This window comes from Silurus meridionalis, chromosome 7, assembly GCF_014805685.1.
Source record: "Silurus meridionalis isolate SWU-2019-XX chromosome 7, ASM1480568v1, whole genome shotgun sequence".
In the NCBI taxonomy this organism is placed as follows: Eukaryota; Metazoa; Chordata; class Actinopteri; order Siluriformes; family Siluridae; genus Silurus; species Silurus meridionalis.
In genome coordinates this window covers 1,418,779-1,436,813 of record NC_060890.1, presented here as the reverse complement: position 1 = coordinate 1,436,813, position 18,035 = coordinate 1,418,779, and the positions used below count along the sequence as shown (strand labels likewise).

At 43.4% G+C, this 18,035-nt stretch overlaps 2 protein-coding genes across 3 annotated transcripts; one reads left to right on the top strand and one right to left on the bottom strand.

The window, feature by feature from the left end:
• Positions 1–158: 158 nt before the first annotated feature.
• kbtbd2 (kelch repeat and BTB (POZ) domain containing 2) lies at positions 159–9,396 on the bottom strand. The gene is made up of 4 exons (XM_046854424.1): positions 8,849–9,396; positions 6,701–7,088; positions 6,335–6,500; positions 159–4,970 (listed from the first exon to the last, which is right to left on the bottom strand). The coding sequence occupies exons 2-4, from the start codon at positions 6,871–6,873 to the stop codon at positions 3,348–3,350; spliced, it is 1,962 nt and encodes a 653-aa protein (XP_046710380.1). The 5' UTR covers positions 6,874–7,088; positions 8,849–9,396; the 3' UTR covers positions 159–3,347.
• A 2,757-nt stretch (positions 9,397–12,153) lies between these two features.
• On the top strand, positions 12,154–17,736 carry LOC124389016 (bucky ball-like). Of its 2 annotated transcripts, none has more exons than XM_046854214.1 (6): positions 12,154–12,327; positions 14,424–14,573; positions 14,678–15,954; positions 16,169–16,270; positions 16,544–16,678; positions 17,374–17,736. In XM_046854214.1, exons 1-5 carry the CDS (start codon positions 12,321–12,323, stop codon positions 16,550–16,552), a joined length of 1,545 nt encoding a protein of 514 aa, XP_046710170.1. In that variant the 5' UTR covers positions 12,154–12,320; the 3' UTR covers positions 16,553–16,678; positions 17,374–17,736. The 2 variants fall into 2 exon arrangements, with proteins under 2 accessions (XP_046710170.1, XP_046710168.1); XM_046854212.1 differs by having other exon boundaries at positions 16,166–16,270.
• Positions 17,737–18,035: the final 299 nt, after the last annotated feature.

Below are 18,035 nucleotides of genomic sequence, written 5' to 3'. Positions count from 1 at the left end.
TGAAGAAGAGCCTTGAAGAAAAGAGTATTCTTATGTTCTCTTCAGATCTTCACCCTCTTCCTGAAGATGAAAACTGTATTGCTGGGCAGGGGCATAAACTTTTGCACCCAGGTGTAGTGAGGCGGTGAAAAGAAAAAAAAGAAACGACAGAGACGGAGTGTTTGTGAGGTGTTTAATAATAAATTAAAGGTGTGTGTGCAGTACAGTGCTGAGGGATCGGCTGAGTGTATGTCAGAACTCTACATCATTGCACTCAGTAACTAGTTAAACATTACAGTATAACATTATACATTAGCCACAATCCCTCTGTTATAGTGGCAAAGGCTCTGACCATTAAACCCTCCCAAACACACACTCACACTCACACACTCTGGTAACAGTAAACTTCTAGAATTCTTGCATTTCCATCAACTGCTGCACTGTGGAATATTGTGGCGAGGACCTTGTGGGCTTCGTCCCAGACAAGGTGTCAGACGACTCGGCACAGTGATGGGCTGCATTCCAAACCGCATGCCCTCGCATTAAATGTCAGAATGGAGACAGTTGCGTGTTTGGCAGAAGACTCAGGCTCGGGTTGCGTCCCAAACCAGGGATCAGGACACTGGTTGAGTCTCAAACCACTACAATTGCACCATGTAACAATGTGACAAAACGGTAGAACATCAAACGTCTTGGCAAGATGAGTGTTCCAAGCAACACGCGGGAAAAAAGCCTGGACAGCTAGAGTGCATCTCAAATCCTCAAAAGCCTAAACCGCATACCAGTGCTAGCTCGCATTTTTCTTGGTTACAGATGTTAGCCATCAAGCTAGGGGTAGACCGTTTCGCCTTTCTGTTACCAGCACTTTCTAACAGACTTCTGTTTGGTTTTAGGGGTTAGACAATCTTTTTGGGCCGCGTGCATCAAAATAGTGGTTACTATTTGGTGACAACAGGTAAGCTAGCAGGCGAAGCATTTAGAATGATAAAGCATGTCCATTACTCTGAGCTACCATCATCTAGACACACTCTGATGAAATGTTTCCTCAGGCCCGACCAAGCTGTGCATATTTTCCTACATGACAAAAAAACATTTCAGTGTTGGACAGGGATGTTTGGTAGGTGGAAGGGGAGGTGGGAGCTCAGTGGAAAAGATGTTGGAATTCTGATCAATAGGTCATGAGTTCAAATCCAACTACCACCACCAAACTGCCACTGCTGGGCCCGTAACCCTCACCTGCTCAGATGTATAAATGAGATAATTGTAAATCAATCTGGATAAGGGCATCTGCCAAATGCCATAAATGTTGGTATGGAAGCCCACCAGCTCGCTGGTTAGTAAAAGTAATTAGTGGACAAAAGACCTGAGACCTGATTCCAACCGTTTGCTAACCTAAATTCTTGGGGGAAGTTGTAGCTCAGTGGTTAAGGCTCTGGGATTACTGATCAGTTGGGGTTCAAGCCCCAATCTCACTAAGATGCCACTCTTGGGCCCATGAGCAGGGCCCCATAATCCTCATTGCTGACCCCTGTGCTCTTCAGTTTCAGCCAAGATATGCGAAGAAATAACTTTACTATGCAGTATTGTAAACTTGACTAAGCCTCTTTGTTTATTTTCTGTGCTAACTAACCAACATCAACCAGAGGACCTTGCTTAGTTGGTATGAGTATCTCATCTCACGCTATTTCTACTGCAGAATATGCACCGTTTTGATACATCACTGGTTTGGGACACGTCCCTTTGCCAAAGCTAAAACACTTCCTAACACTTTACCAACGCTTTTTACAATTTGGCCAAATGGCAGATTCCCTTGTGTAAAAGAAGGGCAAGGGCTCAAATGAAATTTAAAGTGACATCCCCACTAGCAAAACCCAGCATAGGACGTACATTCTCATTTCCAGTACGCACTGAATTGGTGCTAGCATGCATGCTAGAGAAGTCAGTCACCGCTGTACCAAACCATCTCGGTCGAAGAAAAAATGACTGACATACCGTGATCTGAAAAGCTCTTCGCGCACGCCGTCGTGTCTTCCTGTCGAGTCTGGGTGGGGGAGGAAGTGGTCAGCTTAGCAAAACTAGGTCGGCGACGGGTACAGTGTAGTGTAGCCTCGAGCTACGCGTTTAGCGAACATTAATTGGCCGTTCTCTTGCAGACGTTCACTTCAGATATTCTAACGCAGAGGTAAAGAGATGAAAGGAATGGCTAGTTTTGATGTCACAACCATCTTATGAATAGATTTGGAGCAGTTTTGCAGAATGAGCACTCGATGGAAATGCATGTGATTGGCGGAGACGCACTAAGGATCGGAGCTGACAGGTTTACATAAAAAAAAACTTTTACATGACCGAACCTGCAGTCACACTTCCTGTTTAAAAAAAAAAAAAAAAAAACACCCTACGCGTGCACACGTACACGGCAGCCATAATGTGGAAGATTTGAAAGCAAGTGCATCGTCATTATCGATTGAGAAATGAGAAATACTTAATTAATGCAATAATGTACAGTAGAAATCAGTCCATGGAGCGACGACAAGCTCGGCTTTACACCATCAACTGCATCATACATACATACATACATACATACACATGGTCAGTGGTGACATCACAGGTGGGGGGGATGGGCCATTATTGAGGGACACCCACGTTTCCACCATCTAAAAAACGTTTTTTTTTCCTGTAACGTTAAGAGATCAATCCAAAATGGCTGCATGTTTCGCCTACACTTAACACCGAAGAGCTTTCAGGTCGAAGATGTGCTAAACGTGCCGGCCATCTTGAGCACCTTGGAACGTGGATTCGAGAGGACCAAACTGAAATTGTCCAGCCGTTTGCTACCTTGGGCTTATTGTTTCCTTTCTTCTTGTCCCTACCGCACCCCCCTCATCAGCAAACCTGTTGAACAATAATGCTTTAATGCTACACATCCGTGCTGAATGCTTGTTACCGTTTCTCTTCACCTCACAAATAAGTTAAACATGACGGGGTAGATTACAGATGGATCCGGTGACCGCTTATCCCTCATTGAGCAGAACACCTCGGATTCTAATGAAACGCTGATGGGTATGTGCTAAAGCGCCTCGGCCACCTTTTTAGGGTTCCCAGCCGGCGTTTCTCCTTGAACGTGCCCACCAAGACGGCTGTGCACTAATGACTTTGGACATCATTAACAATTTCGGGGGTCTTCACCTCGTTTAGGAAGTCACCTAAAAAAAAACTAAGGCTTTGACCTGAAATAGCCGCCTGTTACTGAAAGGTAAACATCCTCCACGCTTCGAAATGGCCACCGCTTCTGTACAAGTTGAGAACAGATGGAACGTGGGCCAGCAGCCGTTACAGTCTTACAGTCAGGATTTCAAAACGGCCTCGTTTTATAAATCTGGCAACTCTAGAGTTTCTCCGTCCGTACTAAACTCGCCCTCATCATCGTGTGGGAACGGGCAGGCGGGTGGTTTCCATGGCAACTCTGTGAGGCAGGAGGGGTAGAGCTTGGCAACGACAAGGCGGAAGCGGTTGCCGAGGCGGCCTAAAGCTCGGTGGGGAATGGGCTGAGGGCGGAGCCACCTCTCTCGGGTTGCATCGTAACGTATTAGCGCGTAGCCTCCATGACGTTCGCGCACAAACAAACACAGTGCATCGAGCAAAACCAGAGCGCGCGCGCACACCTCAGATACAGCCGCGCCATCACCGTCGGCAACAGGCACCGGAGCGACCGTTCGCCATCCGTCCCTGCGTGCATCGTAAATCTCCATAGCACCGTCTCCTGCTCCGCTAACATAGAAAATGAGGTCACCAAGAACAGCAGCAGTGGCAGTGGCAGGAAAAAAGGAGGCAGAGCCCAAACAGCTTCGTTGTCTTTGCGCCATTATTTCCGTCCAGGCATCATTACGTGGCGAGTAGCAAAACATAGCGTCGTGGACGACAATGTAAACGCAGTCGTTAACAGCTACAGCGGCCATGTTGTTTTGGCTCAAGGAGCTATGGGTCGGCATCGGGCTTGTCGCACTCCATTCATCTCTCCTGCGATCGTAACATTCCATCGTGACATCATCGTCATGGCTTCCACCCATGTCGTCACAGCCTCCTCCTCCGATGGCATACACAAATCCATGGCAGAAGACAAGCGTGGGCCGTAAACGTGGGCTCAACATGGTTGCTTTGGCCACCCATGAGTTCTGCTGTGCATCCAACCAGTAGAAACTCTGGACTGCCTTCCATTTGCCATTTTTGATGGGCTGTTCGCCTCCAGAGATGAACACATCGTTATCAGGTGTGACGAGGATTCCGAATCTGCGTAAGCCATCCGGGGGGCTAGTTAGCTTGTACACCTTTTCAGCTTGAGGGCTGTAGCATGTAATCACACGTTGTGAATCGTCGTTACTGCTATGCAAGTGATGTAAAGGTAAATCATCGTCGTTATTGTTGCTCGGGGAGCGACGCAAATGCAAATTGTTGAATTCGCTTGGAGGGCGATGTAAGTCATGATTGTTGTAATCGCTTGCTGGATCGGTGTCCACGAAAATGAGCATTTCCTCTTTCGTCATGCCTAATCTTGGTTTAAAGAACTTGGGCATGGATTTATACAGTCCCTGGATGACGATGGACTTGTGGTTTTGTGGTAAGCCACGGAACCAGGCTCGCTGCGTGATCTCGGCCAAAGCGTCGACACGCACGAGGCTCAGCACGGCCGACAGGTGGCGCTCTCGGTGTGCAGCATCGTGCTCAAGCCACAGCGCGGCCGCCTGGCGCACGGTCTCTTCGCGTTCCACATCCAGTGCATCACTGCCTAGTAGTTCCAGTAGCAGTGTGTGAGAAAGCTGAAGGAAGGCCTCTCCTCGACACACATGCCGGAAGTTCAGTTCCACCACACGCTGTGCGCTGCGCTTCAGCTCCGGACACCCGAATGCGTCGGCCAAACTTAGTATACGCACACAGTTCTCCACCGAGAGTGAGCGCAGGAGAAAGTCCCGACAAGCAGCCACCACAGAATCCACCTTAGAAACAGAAACAGAACACAATTAGTTTTAGTTGAAATACTGTTTCTAGATAAGCAACCACAGCAGACAATAGCTGGGTACGTAACCAAGCCAGGCAGTCCAAAGGTAAGTAGTGAAGCCTGGGAGTCTCTTGCATGTATCTATTTATTAAGTCCACAGATAAGTAATAAAATAGTTAAGTCAAGATAGATAAACTAACTCGGCTCAACCAGGCAAATAATCAGACCAGACAGTCTCTACCTAAGTAGCAAAAACAGACAAACCCTATGTACGTAGCCAGAGTAAACATGGGTAAATGTCCAGACCTATAACCAAGTCAGTCTTTTAGTAAGTAACCAGGACTGACCATCCCCAGGTAAGTATTCAGGCCAGACAGTCTTATGCAAGTAGCCCAAGCAGACAGTCTCCTAGGTCAATAACCAGGGAATATAGGCTCCCAGGCCAATAACCAGGGCAGACAGGCTCCCGGGTCAGTAACCAGGGCAGACAGGCTCCTGGGTCAATAACCAGGGCAGATCCTGGATCAGTAACCAGGGCAGACAGGCTCCTGGGTCAATAACCAGGGCAGACAGGCTCCTGGGTCAGTAACCAGGGCAGACAGGCTCATGGGTCAGTAACCAGGGCAGACAGGCTCCTACATCAATAACCAGGGCAGATCCTGGATCAGTAACCAGGGCAGACAGGCTCCTGGGTCAGTAACCAGGGCAGACAGGCTCCTGGGTCAATAACCAGGGCAGACAGGCTCCTGGGTCAATAATCAGGGCAGACAGGCTCCTGGGTCAATAACCAAGGCAGACAAACTCCTGGGTCAATAACCAGGGCAGATCCTGAGTCAGTAACCAGGGCAGACAGACTCCTAATAAAGTAACCAGGGCAGACAGGCTCCTACATCAATAACCAGGGCAGACAGGCTCCTGGGTCAGTAACCAGGGCAGACAGGCTCCTGGGTCAGTAACCAGGGCAGACAGGCTCCTGGGTCAGTAACCAGGGCAGACAGGCTCCTGGGTCAGTAACCAGGGCAGACAGGCTCCTGGGTCAGTAACCAGGGCAGACAGGCTCCTGGGTCAATAACCAGGGCAGACAGGCTCCTGGGTCAATAACCAGGGCAGACAGGCTATTCAGTCTATTCAAACAGTCTATTCAATTCATCGACAGGCAGTCCCCTGCAAATCAGGCAGTTTGTGCAGAATAAACAGTCCTAAAGCAAGTAACCAACAATCAGTGCCTTGACATGTAATTGGAAAATAGTTCACCAGGAATCAGTCAGTAGTCAGTCAGCCAGAAACAGGGGTGACCGAGATTTTCTACAAGGTGTGGGTGCAGGTTTTCATTCTAATCAAGCAAAATTGTGTGTGTTTTACCTGTAGAAAACAAGCCGTTTCATAGAGTAACTCCACAGTACTGTGTGTAATTTCCAGGTTTCCTGTGTAAGCGTATTCAATGATGGTCTGCAGTGTTATGGGATCCACGTTCCTCAAGTGGACATGTGACTGTTTGCTCTCGCTTAGCCCACTCATAAACATTGCCCTGAAACACACACAAAAGTAGAAATCGATTTTACAGTACTCTTTCCCACTCAAAACGTTTTACTGAATACGAACATCAAAAACAATCCAGACTTTCAGAAACCTCTGGAGTGCTAGTTACAGAAACACATCATCATTTTTTGGGTGTGTTTGAGGTGTGCATTCAACTTTTCCAACGCACAAACTTCCCTACAATCCTACCTGAAGTAAGAGCTGCATGTGGCCAGCATGATTTTATGGCAGTGGAACTCATGGTCCTCCACCAAAAGCGTGATGTCTGTAAGTAACTTTTCATCATAAAACAACTTGAGCTGGTCGAGAACAGAGAGAGCGAACTGCGAGTTCGCCGAGCGGGATTCCCCTTCCTCCGTCATCCTCTCGTCCCATCAGTCAAAATAAAAATGCAAAAAATCTTTACACTTTAACGTCTAGCCAGAGAGAAAAAAAAGTCTTCAATAGTCACAAGTCAGGCCAACAAAAGGAGATAAATAAAAGTCGGTCTAAATGTCGTCTTTCCCAAGTGTGAGGTAGAAGGAAAGATGGCGACTTGGCCACAATGTCAGTGCTGCATGAGGTCCGATGTGTGTGTCTGTAAACAAAAAAATAATAAAAATCAGAAAAACGCATACAATCGTGCAGAATTCCTCACGGGCATTCTTCATCAACACATTTACTCTACACATTCATCACAGCTCATTTCAATTTTATTTACTGGATATGCAAAAACAGCATTTTCATATTGATCCACATGACCTCCGTTTTCATGAAGGGCAAATCTAAAACATGTAAAGATCTAAACCTCCATGTAAACCCTGCAAGCGTGAAAGGACAGATACAAAGCCAGGAAAGAGATCGATACAGTTTCAAGGATTTGAAAACAGAATGAGGGAAAGGCAGACTGAGCCGGACAGAGAGGGGACAAGACAGAAACCGGCAGAAAGTGACAGCAAGACCAACGGAGAGAGAGGCAGCGAAACAGACAGAGACACACACACAAAGACAGACTAAAGGAGAGAGAGTGACCGAGAAAGACAGACAGAGAGAGACTGGCAGAGAGACAGACAGAAAGAGGTACTGACAGAATGACAGAAACTTTGGGACAAAGAAAAACAAACTGGCAGAAAATAGACAGAGAGAACAACAGAGAAACTGACAGACAGAAAGAATGACAGGGACTGAGACAAAAAGACAGAGACTGAGACAGAAACAGACTGATAAAGAGAAAGAGAGTCAGACAGACAAAATGACAAAGGGTGACAGAGAAAAGAATGATGGAGACTGAGACAAAAGACAGACTGACAAAGACAAACTGACAAAGAGAGACAGACAAACAAAAAGACAGAGACTGTCAGAGAGAGAGAGAGAGAGAGAGAGAGACTGACAGACAAAGACAAACTGACAAAGAGAGAGACAGACAAACAAAAAGACAGAGACTGACAGAGAGAGAGAGAGAGAGAGAGAGAGACAGAATGACAAAGACAAACAAAAAGAGAGATTGACAGTCTGACAAACTGGAGAGACAGACAGAATGACAAATGTTGACAGAGAGAAAGAAGACAGACAGACAGAACAACAGGGACTGAGACAAAAAGACAGCGACAGAGACAGAAACAGACTGACAAAAAGAAAGAGTCAGACAGACAGAATGACAGGGAGTGAGACAAAAGGACAGGCTGACAAAGACAATCTGACAAAGAGAAAGAGTCAGACAGACAGACAAAAAGACAGAGACAGAATGGAAGAGGAAAAAAGACGGACAAAATGACAAAGACTGACAGACAAAAATACAGAGAGGCTGACAGATGGAATAACAAAGACAAAAAGAGAGATTGACAGTCTGACAGTATGTCAGACAGACAGACAGACAGACAGACAGAATAACAGACGCCCCCAGCACGTGGCCCATAAATTCTCTCTCTATTATATTCAGTCTCATCAGAATCCTTCAAATTGTTTCTCCTCATTAATCACTGATATAAACCTCAGTGTTGATCGCAGCTAAACCCCAGTGTGTGTGTGTTCACTAACAACCCTTTGATTTTGTATTTACACACACACACACACACACACACACACACAGACAGAGCCAAACCTCCACACTTTCAGCAGATTTCAGCAGAAACACCGCTTCAGAAGGTGCGGCTCCGCCCGAGATACCGCGTTTAACCCAAAACAACATCGATACCAGCAGATTTATAGGAAAATAAACGACAGAATACAATTCTGAATAAATAAATGAGTAAATAAATAAATACCCGAGAACTAAGCAGCGTTATAACTCGGTATGATACACGGATCAGGAGGATTAGCATTAGCCGAGTTTCACTTAAACACACACCGGGTTCTTACCTGAGATCCGCAAAACGACTCAAATCTCTCCGAATATCCACCGTTTCAAATTCATCCGAGAAATAAAACCGAATTTGTAATGTTCATTGTTGTTGTTATTATGGCGCCCAATCCCCCAGCACAAGCTAGCGATAAGATTAGCACAGCCGCTAGCGCGCTAGCCGTTTGCTAGCAAACAATTCGGATTAACTAAAATAATAAAAGAAAAACGTGCATTCGTACAAGTCAGAAACGAACCGTAAACGACTCATTGTGACAAACTGTGCATTTTTACCCTACAACAAAAAAATCTATTTATTCCTGTTTATTCTTTCAGTAAGTGCTAATATGAAGCTAAGTCGAAAAAAAAAGATGAAACCGCCCGTAAAGGGATAAACGTGATCCTGAAGAATATTCAGCGTTTGTGTTATTTATTATTATAATTTGTATTAATATCCCAGAGTGTAAACTCGAATAAGAAGTAAACCGAAGAAATGAGCTCGAATCAGCTATATCATTATTTATAATAATAACAGTCAGAAGACTGAACCGGAACGAGGTGATTCGCGGAGTCGAGCAAAAAAAAAAAAAAGGAGTCGGTTCCTGCTGTCGGTTCAGCGCGCATGCGCAGGAGGAGAACGAGAACGCAATGGGGGCCCAAGCACTGCAGTCATGAGTGGGGTTTTTCCAACTTGGTCTTGCAAGAACAATTCCAAACTGTATTAATTAAAACGGAAATAAAAGCTGGCATGGGGGTTCCCCTTGTTTATAAAATGTAGAAACGGTATTTGCCTTCAAATGTACTTAAGAATCCAAAGTGCTACGATTTATTATAACTATAATGTTCCTATGATCACTTTTATCACAAAACTCTTTACTTAATCAACTCAGTGTATGTGTAAAGACTGTAATGCGACTCTCAGCACACCGATCTATTAATAGAACGATATTAAACACATATCTATTTGTCATGCGCCAAATGCTGTTTATATAGTAGCCAGTCGATCATGAGGCTTTGTATGGCAGATACTGTACAGACACTGTATAATAACAAAAGGTACAATGGCAAGCAAATGAAGAAGAAACCAAGTCCGGCAGTTCCATATGGTAGCACCAAAAAAAATACACAGTCAATACATAATCTATATATTCCCTCTTCTGAAACCTGCCCAACTATTAGCTCATATGCCACCTTATAACCAATATAATGGTACCCATCCATCGCTATCCCATCAAAGTAACGTGATTTACTCATACACACAAGCCTGTTAACGATTCTCCAACACGGAAACCACCGCAAAAACTCGTCTGTTCTTCCAACATTCATTACTCTCGACAAATCACGCCTTCGGAAGTTAAAAGCGAGGCCCATTTTCTCAACGATGCGTCAAATATGCCGATTCGGATTCCAATCTAGATTTTTTAAATAGACTGATTTGCCCATGTACCGCAATATTACATGAAATATAGAAACACATAATAATGCAAAAGGTAAAAAAAAAAAACATTTTATTCTCTTAAAATACTCCACACAAACGAAAGCCTTATTCGGGCAGGATTTGTTTATCAGATAGCAATTTTTTTGTTTTTTTATATGTCATCTCCTTTTTCACAGACAGCAATAAAATGACTAGTAGTGAGATTCTAGCAGGTTGTGTTCTGTGACCCGTGTCAGGTTTTAACCGACGGTCTTAACGTGCATGTACGTGAAGTTCGCTGCGATTAGCATAGCAGTTGCTAGCGCTCGGCAAACCCATTTGGCACACCGTAGTTTGTCTCAGCATTATAATGTAATGATGCGAAATATTAACACGGTTCATGTAAATGACTAGAAAAGCTTAAATACTTTATGTAGTAAATTAATTAAAAAACCCAAAGTGTATATTTGATTGAGCTTCCTGAGGTAAAATTCCTATTATTTTACCTCAGGAAGTGGTAGCTCGGTGGTCAAAGCTCTAGAATGCTAATCGGAGCCCCAGCATCACCATGGTGCCACTCTTGGGGCCCTTGAGCAAGGCCCTCAACCCTCAGTGCTCCAGGGGTGCTGTATCATGGCTGACGATGCACTCCGACCCCAGATTTCTAACATCATGGGATACGCACATATCAAATTACAAACATCGTCTGAACAATCAGATTTGTGGTATACAACATTGTTTTTCTCGAACGCCCAGATATCAGTTTTACACACTGTAGAACCCTGGAGTTTATGGGTGAGCACGAGGACTCTGGAGGCAGCAGACCCTTAGTGAAGATTTGTCTGCATAGCCTAGAAGTCTAGAAGTTAGCATTTTTGAAGGAATGAGAAAAACATGATCAAAGCTAATTATTATATTACAGTGTAACCTAGCTAATGACGTCATGGCCAAGGAAGAAGAAGAAGAAGCTGGTTCAGAATTCCTTTCATACCTTTTTATCTTTCTTTACATTTTTTATTGTTGCCCTTAGTTGAAGGTAAATTAATATACACATTTGAGTAAATATTTTAAAGTACTGAGAACAGATTTTGTATAAATAAAAAGGTCGGAAAATAAATTTGTTCCAAGTGCTTTTTTTAACCGCCCAGCAGTGGGCGCCACTCACTCACTTAATGGTCGATTTTTTATTTTTATTATTATTATTATTATTATTTATAATTTTTTATGTTGAATTTTATTTTTATTATTATTATTATTATTATTTTTATTAAAAGTACTGAACGTTTCTCAGTGCTTTAATAATCAGCAACAAGAATTCTTTTTGTTTTATTTGGAAATTTCAGCTCTGGTGAGTCATATCATTTGACTCACCAATAAGTATCGACCCTTTCGAGTCTTATACGCCCCCCCCAAAAAAAAGTTGTTGTTCATGACTAAACTGCTGTAATTGCTCTCCAAACAACGAACAGTTGTTCAAGTGAACAAAACCGTACCTTTCTTTGTATTTGCCCTGTTTTGAACGTTCACATAAAAGAACCGACTCATCGAGCCGACTCATTTGACACGTTACTCATTTTTTGTTTATAAAAAATTGGTAAAATGCATATGATTAACACGAATGATTAATAAAGAATGTGAATTCAAGAATCTTGAATCTTTATTTGCCTTTAATGAAAATATGATCTGTCCATATAGAACATATATATAATTAAAGCATTGTGATAAATAAAATGCTGCAAGTGCATCTTTATGATTTTATTCGCACTATTTCTTTATTAAAAAAATTATAAAATAAACATATTTTTGCTTATGGTATCCCTTATGAATACTTATGAGCACATTTCTCAGGGTTGCAGTAGCTCCAAAACAGGGGTAGGGGGAACTCATAAGTAGTCACAGGTGAGAATAATAAAACTCAACCCAACTTCCAAGGTTGGTATCCGTGTGCTTTTTTTTCGACTCGCAATTTAGCAAATGATTCCACTTTTTGGATTGGTTTGAACCTACTGGGAAAGCACACGTTCATATGTGGCATCTGCATCTGGGTAACTTTATGACCTGCAAGTGAATGAGCCATGGAAGGTAAATACTACAAGTTTGTTACTATAATAAACAAAATATTGACACGACTTAATGCTCATACGTCATTTATGTACCTCATTGATGTCTGTGAATGTGGAAATATTTTGCATATAATGATGTGTTTATATATATATATATTTTTTTTATGTATTTTAATGTGTAACTATAAGAAATTGGTGCTGCTTGGGCAGTGCTGTGAAAATCTCATGAGATTTATTTTTTTTGTATTATTGTTAACACACCGACTGAATCAGCATTCAATATAAAAAAGTGATAAATTCAGTTTTTGAACAGTGGCCTGGATTGACACAAGTTTAAGATTGATTTGTTTGGGTTTTGTACACTTTTGTACATCTACAGGGGCCGGTTTTAGGTTGCCAAATTGGTCAGACTGCTTCTGAGTGGTCAGGTTTTTGTTTGATTCGATGATGATGGTGGTTTTGGGTACATCCAGGCCAGTTGGGTTGACTGTCTTTGTTGGAAAATCAGGTATAGTCTGTTTTCATTTATTGGGATTATATTTGAGTCACAGGTGGTGCCTGGCTGGTCAGCCTGTTTCTTGCAAGTCCAGTGGACTAGCCGTGATACCCAGTGAATCTGGTTCTTGCTGGTCTGGCTGATTAGACTACATCTAGCTTGTCAGGTTTTGATTGCATCACAGGTTATTGATATTTACAGGCTGGTTGGTTTGAATGAATGACTGGATCCTGTAAGTCCTTCTTGTTTTTATTGAGGTTGATGGATTCTAGCAGGTTCTGGACTGGATGGTTGGGCTACCTCTAGCATGTAGGGGGTTTTGTACACTTTGGGGCTGGCATAAGTTTGCCAGGTTGGTCAGACCACTTCTGGGTGGTCAGGTTTGTTAGACTTGATTTTAGTACAGGCCAGTTGATTTAAAGATCTAGTTTAGTCGGTTTCAATTATTGTAATGATATTTGATTGGTCAGGCTGGTTCTTGCAAGTGTTGGTGACTTGTCCTGATACACAATGGGTCTGGTTCTTGCTCTTTTAGTTGGTCAGACTACAGCTTGTCAGGTTACACCTGGCTGATCAGGTTTGCATCAGTGTTTTTTAATTTGTTATTGAAGTTTTGATGGATTCTGGACTCATACAGGCTGTAAAGGATGGTGAGGCTAGGTTCGATTGGTCTGATGGTGTTAGATGTTGGGGACACCTTCTGGCTGGTCAGGTTGGTCAGACTACATCTAGCTTGTCAGGTTACATCAGACTGGTCAGGTTTGTTTGGTTTGTTTGTATCAGTGTTTGTTTTTTTCCCCTATCTACAGGTTGGTTTGACTTAATGACTGCTTGGTTCTAGCAGGTCATGCTCATTTTCATGGGGTTTGGTGTATATTGGACACACACAGGCTGGTTCTGGACTGGATGGTCAGATACCTCTAGGATGTCATGCTAGGTTTCATTGGTCTTATGGTGTTTGATGATTGAGACACATACAGGTTGATTCTTGCTGGTCAGGTTTCCTAGCCTGGTTGGTGAAACTGGTTCTTGCTGGTCTGAAGATTCAGATCACATCTGCTTGGTCAGGTTTGTTTGGTCTGATTGTATCTGTGGTGTTTGATATCTACAGGCTAGTTTGATTGACTAAATGATTGCCTGGTTCTTGCAGGTCATGCTAGCTTTGATTGGTCTCTAACATGTCTGGCTAGGTTTGATTGGTCTGATGGTGTTAGATGTTGGGGATACCTACAGGCTGGTTCTGGCTGGTCGGGTTGACTAGCCTGGTTGGTGAGATTAGTTCTGGCTGGTCAGACTTGTTTGGTTTAATGATATTAGAGGGGTATTGGACACCTACGGGATGTTTTTCATGGCCCTGCAAAACATCTCATGATGGTCTAAGCTGTCTAACCCTGAAAAACATTATTCAGGTGGAACTAAGGGCCTGGGAAATTTGACATGACCATTGTTCAATCACAATATGCTTTTGGAAGAGTGTTGCACAATTTTTTTTATTATTGCTAAAGAAAAAGAAATTGATGAATCTGTATAATAACTTCTTTTTATTTAGTTTGTTCTGGTGTGGTGATTTAAGTATTTGTTTGTCATTCTAGTTCTTTTTCTCTGTGCTTGTTCAACAGAGCCAAGCAAACCCTCTCAGCCCATGTTGGGTGAACGTTCGGGCAGTCATCCCAGGCCATTCTTCTATGTCCAACCAGCAGGGCAGCCATTTTACACATATCAATGGCACATGAATCAGCCTTACAGCCAGCATGGCTTCCCTGGATCAGGCAAGTCATGGCAACCCATGATGGATGTCAAGAAATTTAACACATGTAAGAAAATGTTCATAATCTGCATGGCTTCTAATAGTTGCTCTCATTTGCCTTCTCAGCCTTCCATTTCGGTCGCCCCTACATGCTGCCTTATTCCTACCTGCAGTATCCTGGTTACATCCTGCCTCAAGCCGCCATGCACCCTGTGGACTACCGCAGGATACACGAACGACACTTTCAGCACGCCCCTGGATGTGAAGCCACTCTCCGACAGTACCAGCACGGCCAAACGGTTTCAAGAGAGACGACATGCGTAGGAGCCCAAACGGACCCGAGCGAAGCCTTAAATAAACTTATGGAGTGTTTGGACCAGCTGCGTGCCAGCGACAGTTCTCAAACCTCAGGGAGTCTGTCACCTTTAACCAAGGAACAAACGTGTGAGGAAGAAAGTGGAAGCATGGGAAAGAAAGTAACGAGCAACTTCAACATGGCGGAGGACAATAGAGATACGACTTGTAGTCGTGTTGAACACGTCACTCAAGAGGAGGAATCATCTCTGGCTTCAGGGAAGGAAGAAGAAAAGAATGAGGTTGTGTACCAAGACTGTTTAGAGAGCCACTCGGACTCACAAAGCGCTAATGAGAAAAACCCGAACGAGAAGGTCCAAGATGAAAAGGAGATCGAATGGAAGGGTTGTCTCATCAGTCGACCTTCATCGCAGTCCTCTCCTGCGTGCTCGTCTTCAACCCGAAAGGCTGAAGATCAAAGTGCAATCCAGAAAGCACAAGATATTTCATGCTGTATCCTCCACTTGCCATTTGAGAAGGTGCTGTCTTCTGGTGTTTATGGAGCCAGCATTTCTTCTCCGTCGCTTGGGTCACCATTAAATTACACTTATCGCCCCCCACAGCTAGCTCATGAGCGTGTCAGCGTTTTAAGTCCCTCCCTGGACGAGCTGTCGTCGCACGATGAGCTCATCTCCACTGATATAGACGACATTGACCTGTTTCCGACGCGAATCTACACCCGAGGGAAACTCGCCGAGGTCGCATCCAGGAGATGCCACAGTTCCGACCTGTGCTTGCTGTATCCGAAGAGACTGACATGCACCACTTGCGGATCTCACACCTTCAAAGAGCTGAACAGGGCCAAAACGTGCCACTACGATGATGTGGAAGACTCGGACGAGGTCGAGGCCCAGCGACGACTCCGAAACGCAGCTGGGAAGGGTCACGTGACGAGGAGAACACACTCCCAGTCGAAGCACAAATTCAGGGCTTCACATCACAGAGAAAAGGCCGAAAGTCAACATGATTCGTCACGTTCTGAGCTTTTTTGCTACGAGACATGCACATGCTCGACGGAAAGAGCCCCAAAGCGGCTAACGCTCGTCAAGGTAAAGAGTTCAGAGCAGCTCTTATTTTCCTCACACACGTTGTTCTCAAGAAGACCACAAAGAAAAGAAAAAGGCACATTTATTTCCCACATGATTTAAAAGAACAAATGAATGAAGTGTCTGGGTACACAGTTCTAGTGAAGGGGAAGATTTAGGTGGCTGGGTCTGATGATTATTGATTGTTTGATTGACTTGAGTCCTTTTGTTTCAGCAGAGCGATGGTGCAGAGCAACCTCGGATCAGCTCCCGAGGGACGGCGTTGGCGCGAACACCAGATCAAAAGCATGCCGAGCTCAGCCGTTACCGCAGCGACCACGTAACCAGCACTCTTCTTTCACTCTTCATTTGTATTCATTTCATTCTAGCAGGAGTAATTAACATCTGACCAGAAGAATTCTCATGCGTCTGGTGAACTTCATCATTCGTAGACAATCCCCAAAAACGCAGAGCTGAACCTCATGCACTAACAGTCTTGTTTATTAGTCATAGAGCCATAGGTGATGAGTACATTGGGTAAAGTGTGTGTGTGTGTGTGTGTGTGTGTGTGTGTGTGTGTGTGTGTGTGTGTGTGTGTGTGTGTGTGGTACAGAAAGACTGACGCAGAGAAAAGCTCGCTTTAAGCCACCGGTGTGTCAGGGTTCCAGAAACGACGAAGAGGACGATAACGATGAGCGTGAGGATGAAGAGGAAGAGCAGGAAGTGGTTCAGTACCACAGGACAAAAGGTGTGAATCCCGAACCGCAGTCCCCTCGTTTTTTCTTTCTTTTTCTTTTAATTGTAACGAATCTGCGTGCTCATTCACTAAACTGCATTTGTTTAATTAAGTGTTTATTCTACACAGACGCTTTTATATTTAATGAATCTTTACTGAAAGATACCACAGTGGACTTTTTTGGTGATTTTGTCCACTGCATACTGTTTGTGTCCTTCCTTCTTTCCCTCCATACTTCCTGTGAAAAAATGCCTTGTCACAGACACAAACACACATGCACACAGACTCACACACACACACACACACACACGCACGCACAGACAGACACACATACACAGATAGACACACACAGAGACAGACAGATAGACACACACAGAGACACACACACACAGAGACACAGATAGATAGATAGATAGATAGATAGATAGATAGATAGATAGATAGAAGTTCTTAATTACGAAAAACGAAACCCTAGATTGTTTTTGGTAATTAAGAACTTCTTTCTTTCTTTTTTAAACCTGTGCTTTTTTTTTTTTCTCATTTATTTATTAAAATGTCTGATCATCTAGTATCTATTCAAAGCTGTTGTTTTTCTGCATTTTCTCTCTTTTATAATGATCTCTCTCTCTTTTTTGGAAGTTCTCTAATGTAATTTGCTGCAGTTTATACTTCTTTCACGCTGTATTCCTCCTTTTTCCTCTTCACAGGAGCCACTATAAGAGGTGGAGCTCGATGCTAAACATCACTACAGTTCACCTGGTCGTCCAGATAGACAATAACACCACATGCCGCATTTGTTTTTGTTTTGTTTTTCCTGTGTGTTTGCATTTGATGGAAGTTTTGGATTTGGAGTTTTGGGTTGCACGGTCGCCACGGTTACCGTATGAAACCAAGCTGCACCTTCTGCACCTTTGTTCATATTCAATTTAACACCTCTTTATTATAATCTTTTTCCTGCTCAGCCACTTTTTCACTGGCAGTGTTTAAAAACTGATAATAATAATAATAAGAAAAATGTGTCTGGATTCTCTGTACATATTCTAATAAAGCATTTATATGGGTGACACCAAGGAGTTTCTCTGCTTCTTTGCATATTTTGTTCATATTTTAAATATATTGTAATTTAAAATGCTAATAAAACAGTTCCTTAGGAGCAAAAGTTAGCAAACTGTACTTTCTGTGTTGCTGAGGTGGAACCATCAAGGAATCTTAATCAGTATTTTTTACTAGATAGAGTTCAGTGGTACAGATGTTTTTAAAAAGGTTGTGAGCTCAAATCCCAGCACCACCAAGCTGCCATTGGTGGTCTCTAGCCTGAGTATGAATATTTGTGTCTGCCAAATGCTATAAATGTATGTGTCCACTTTTT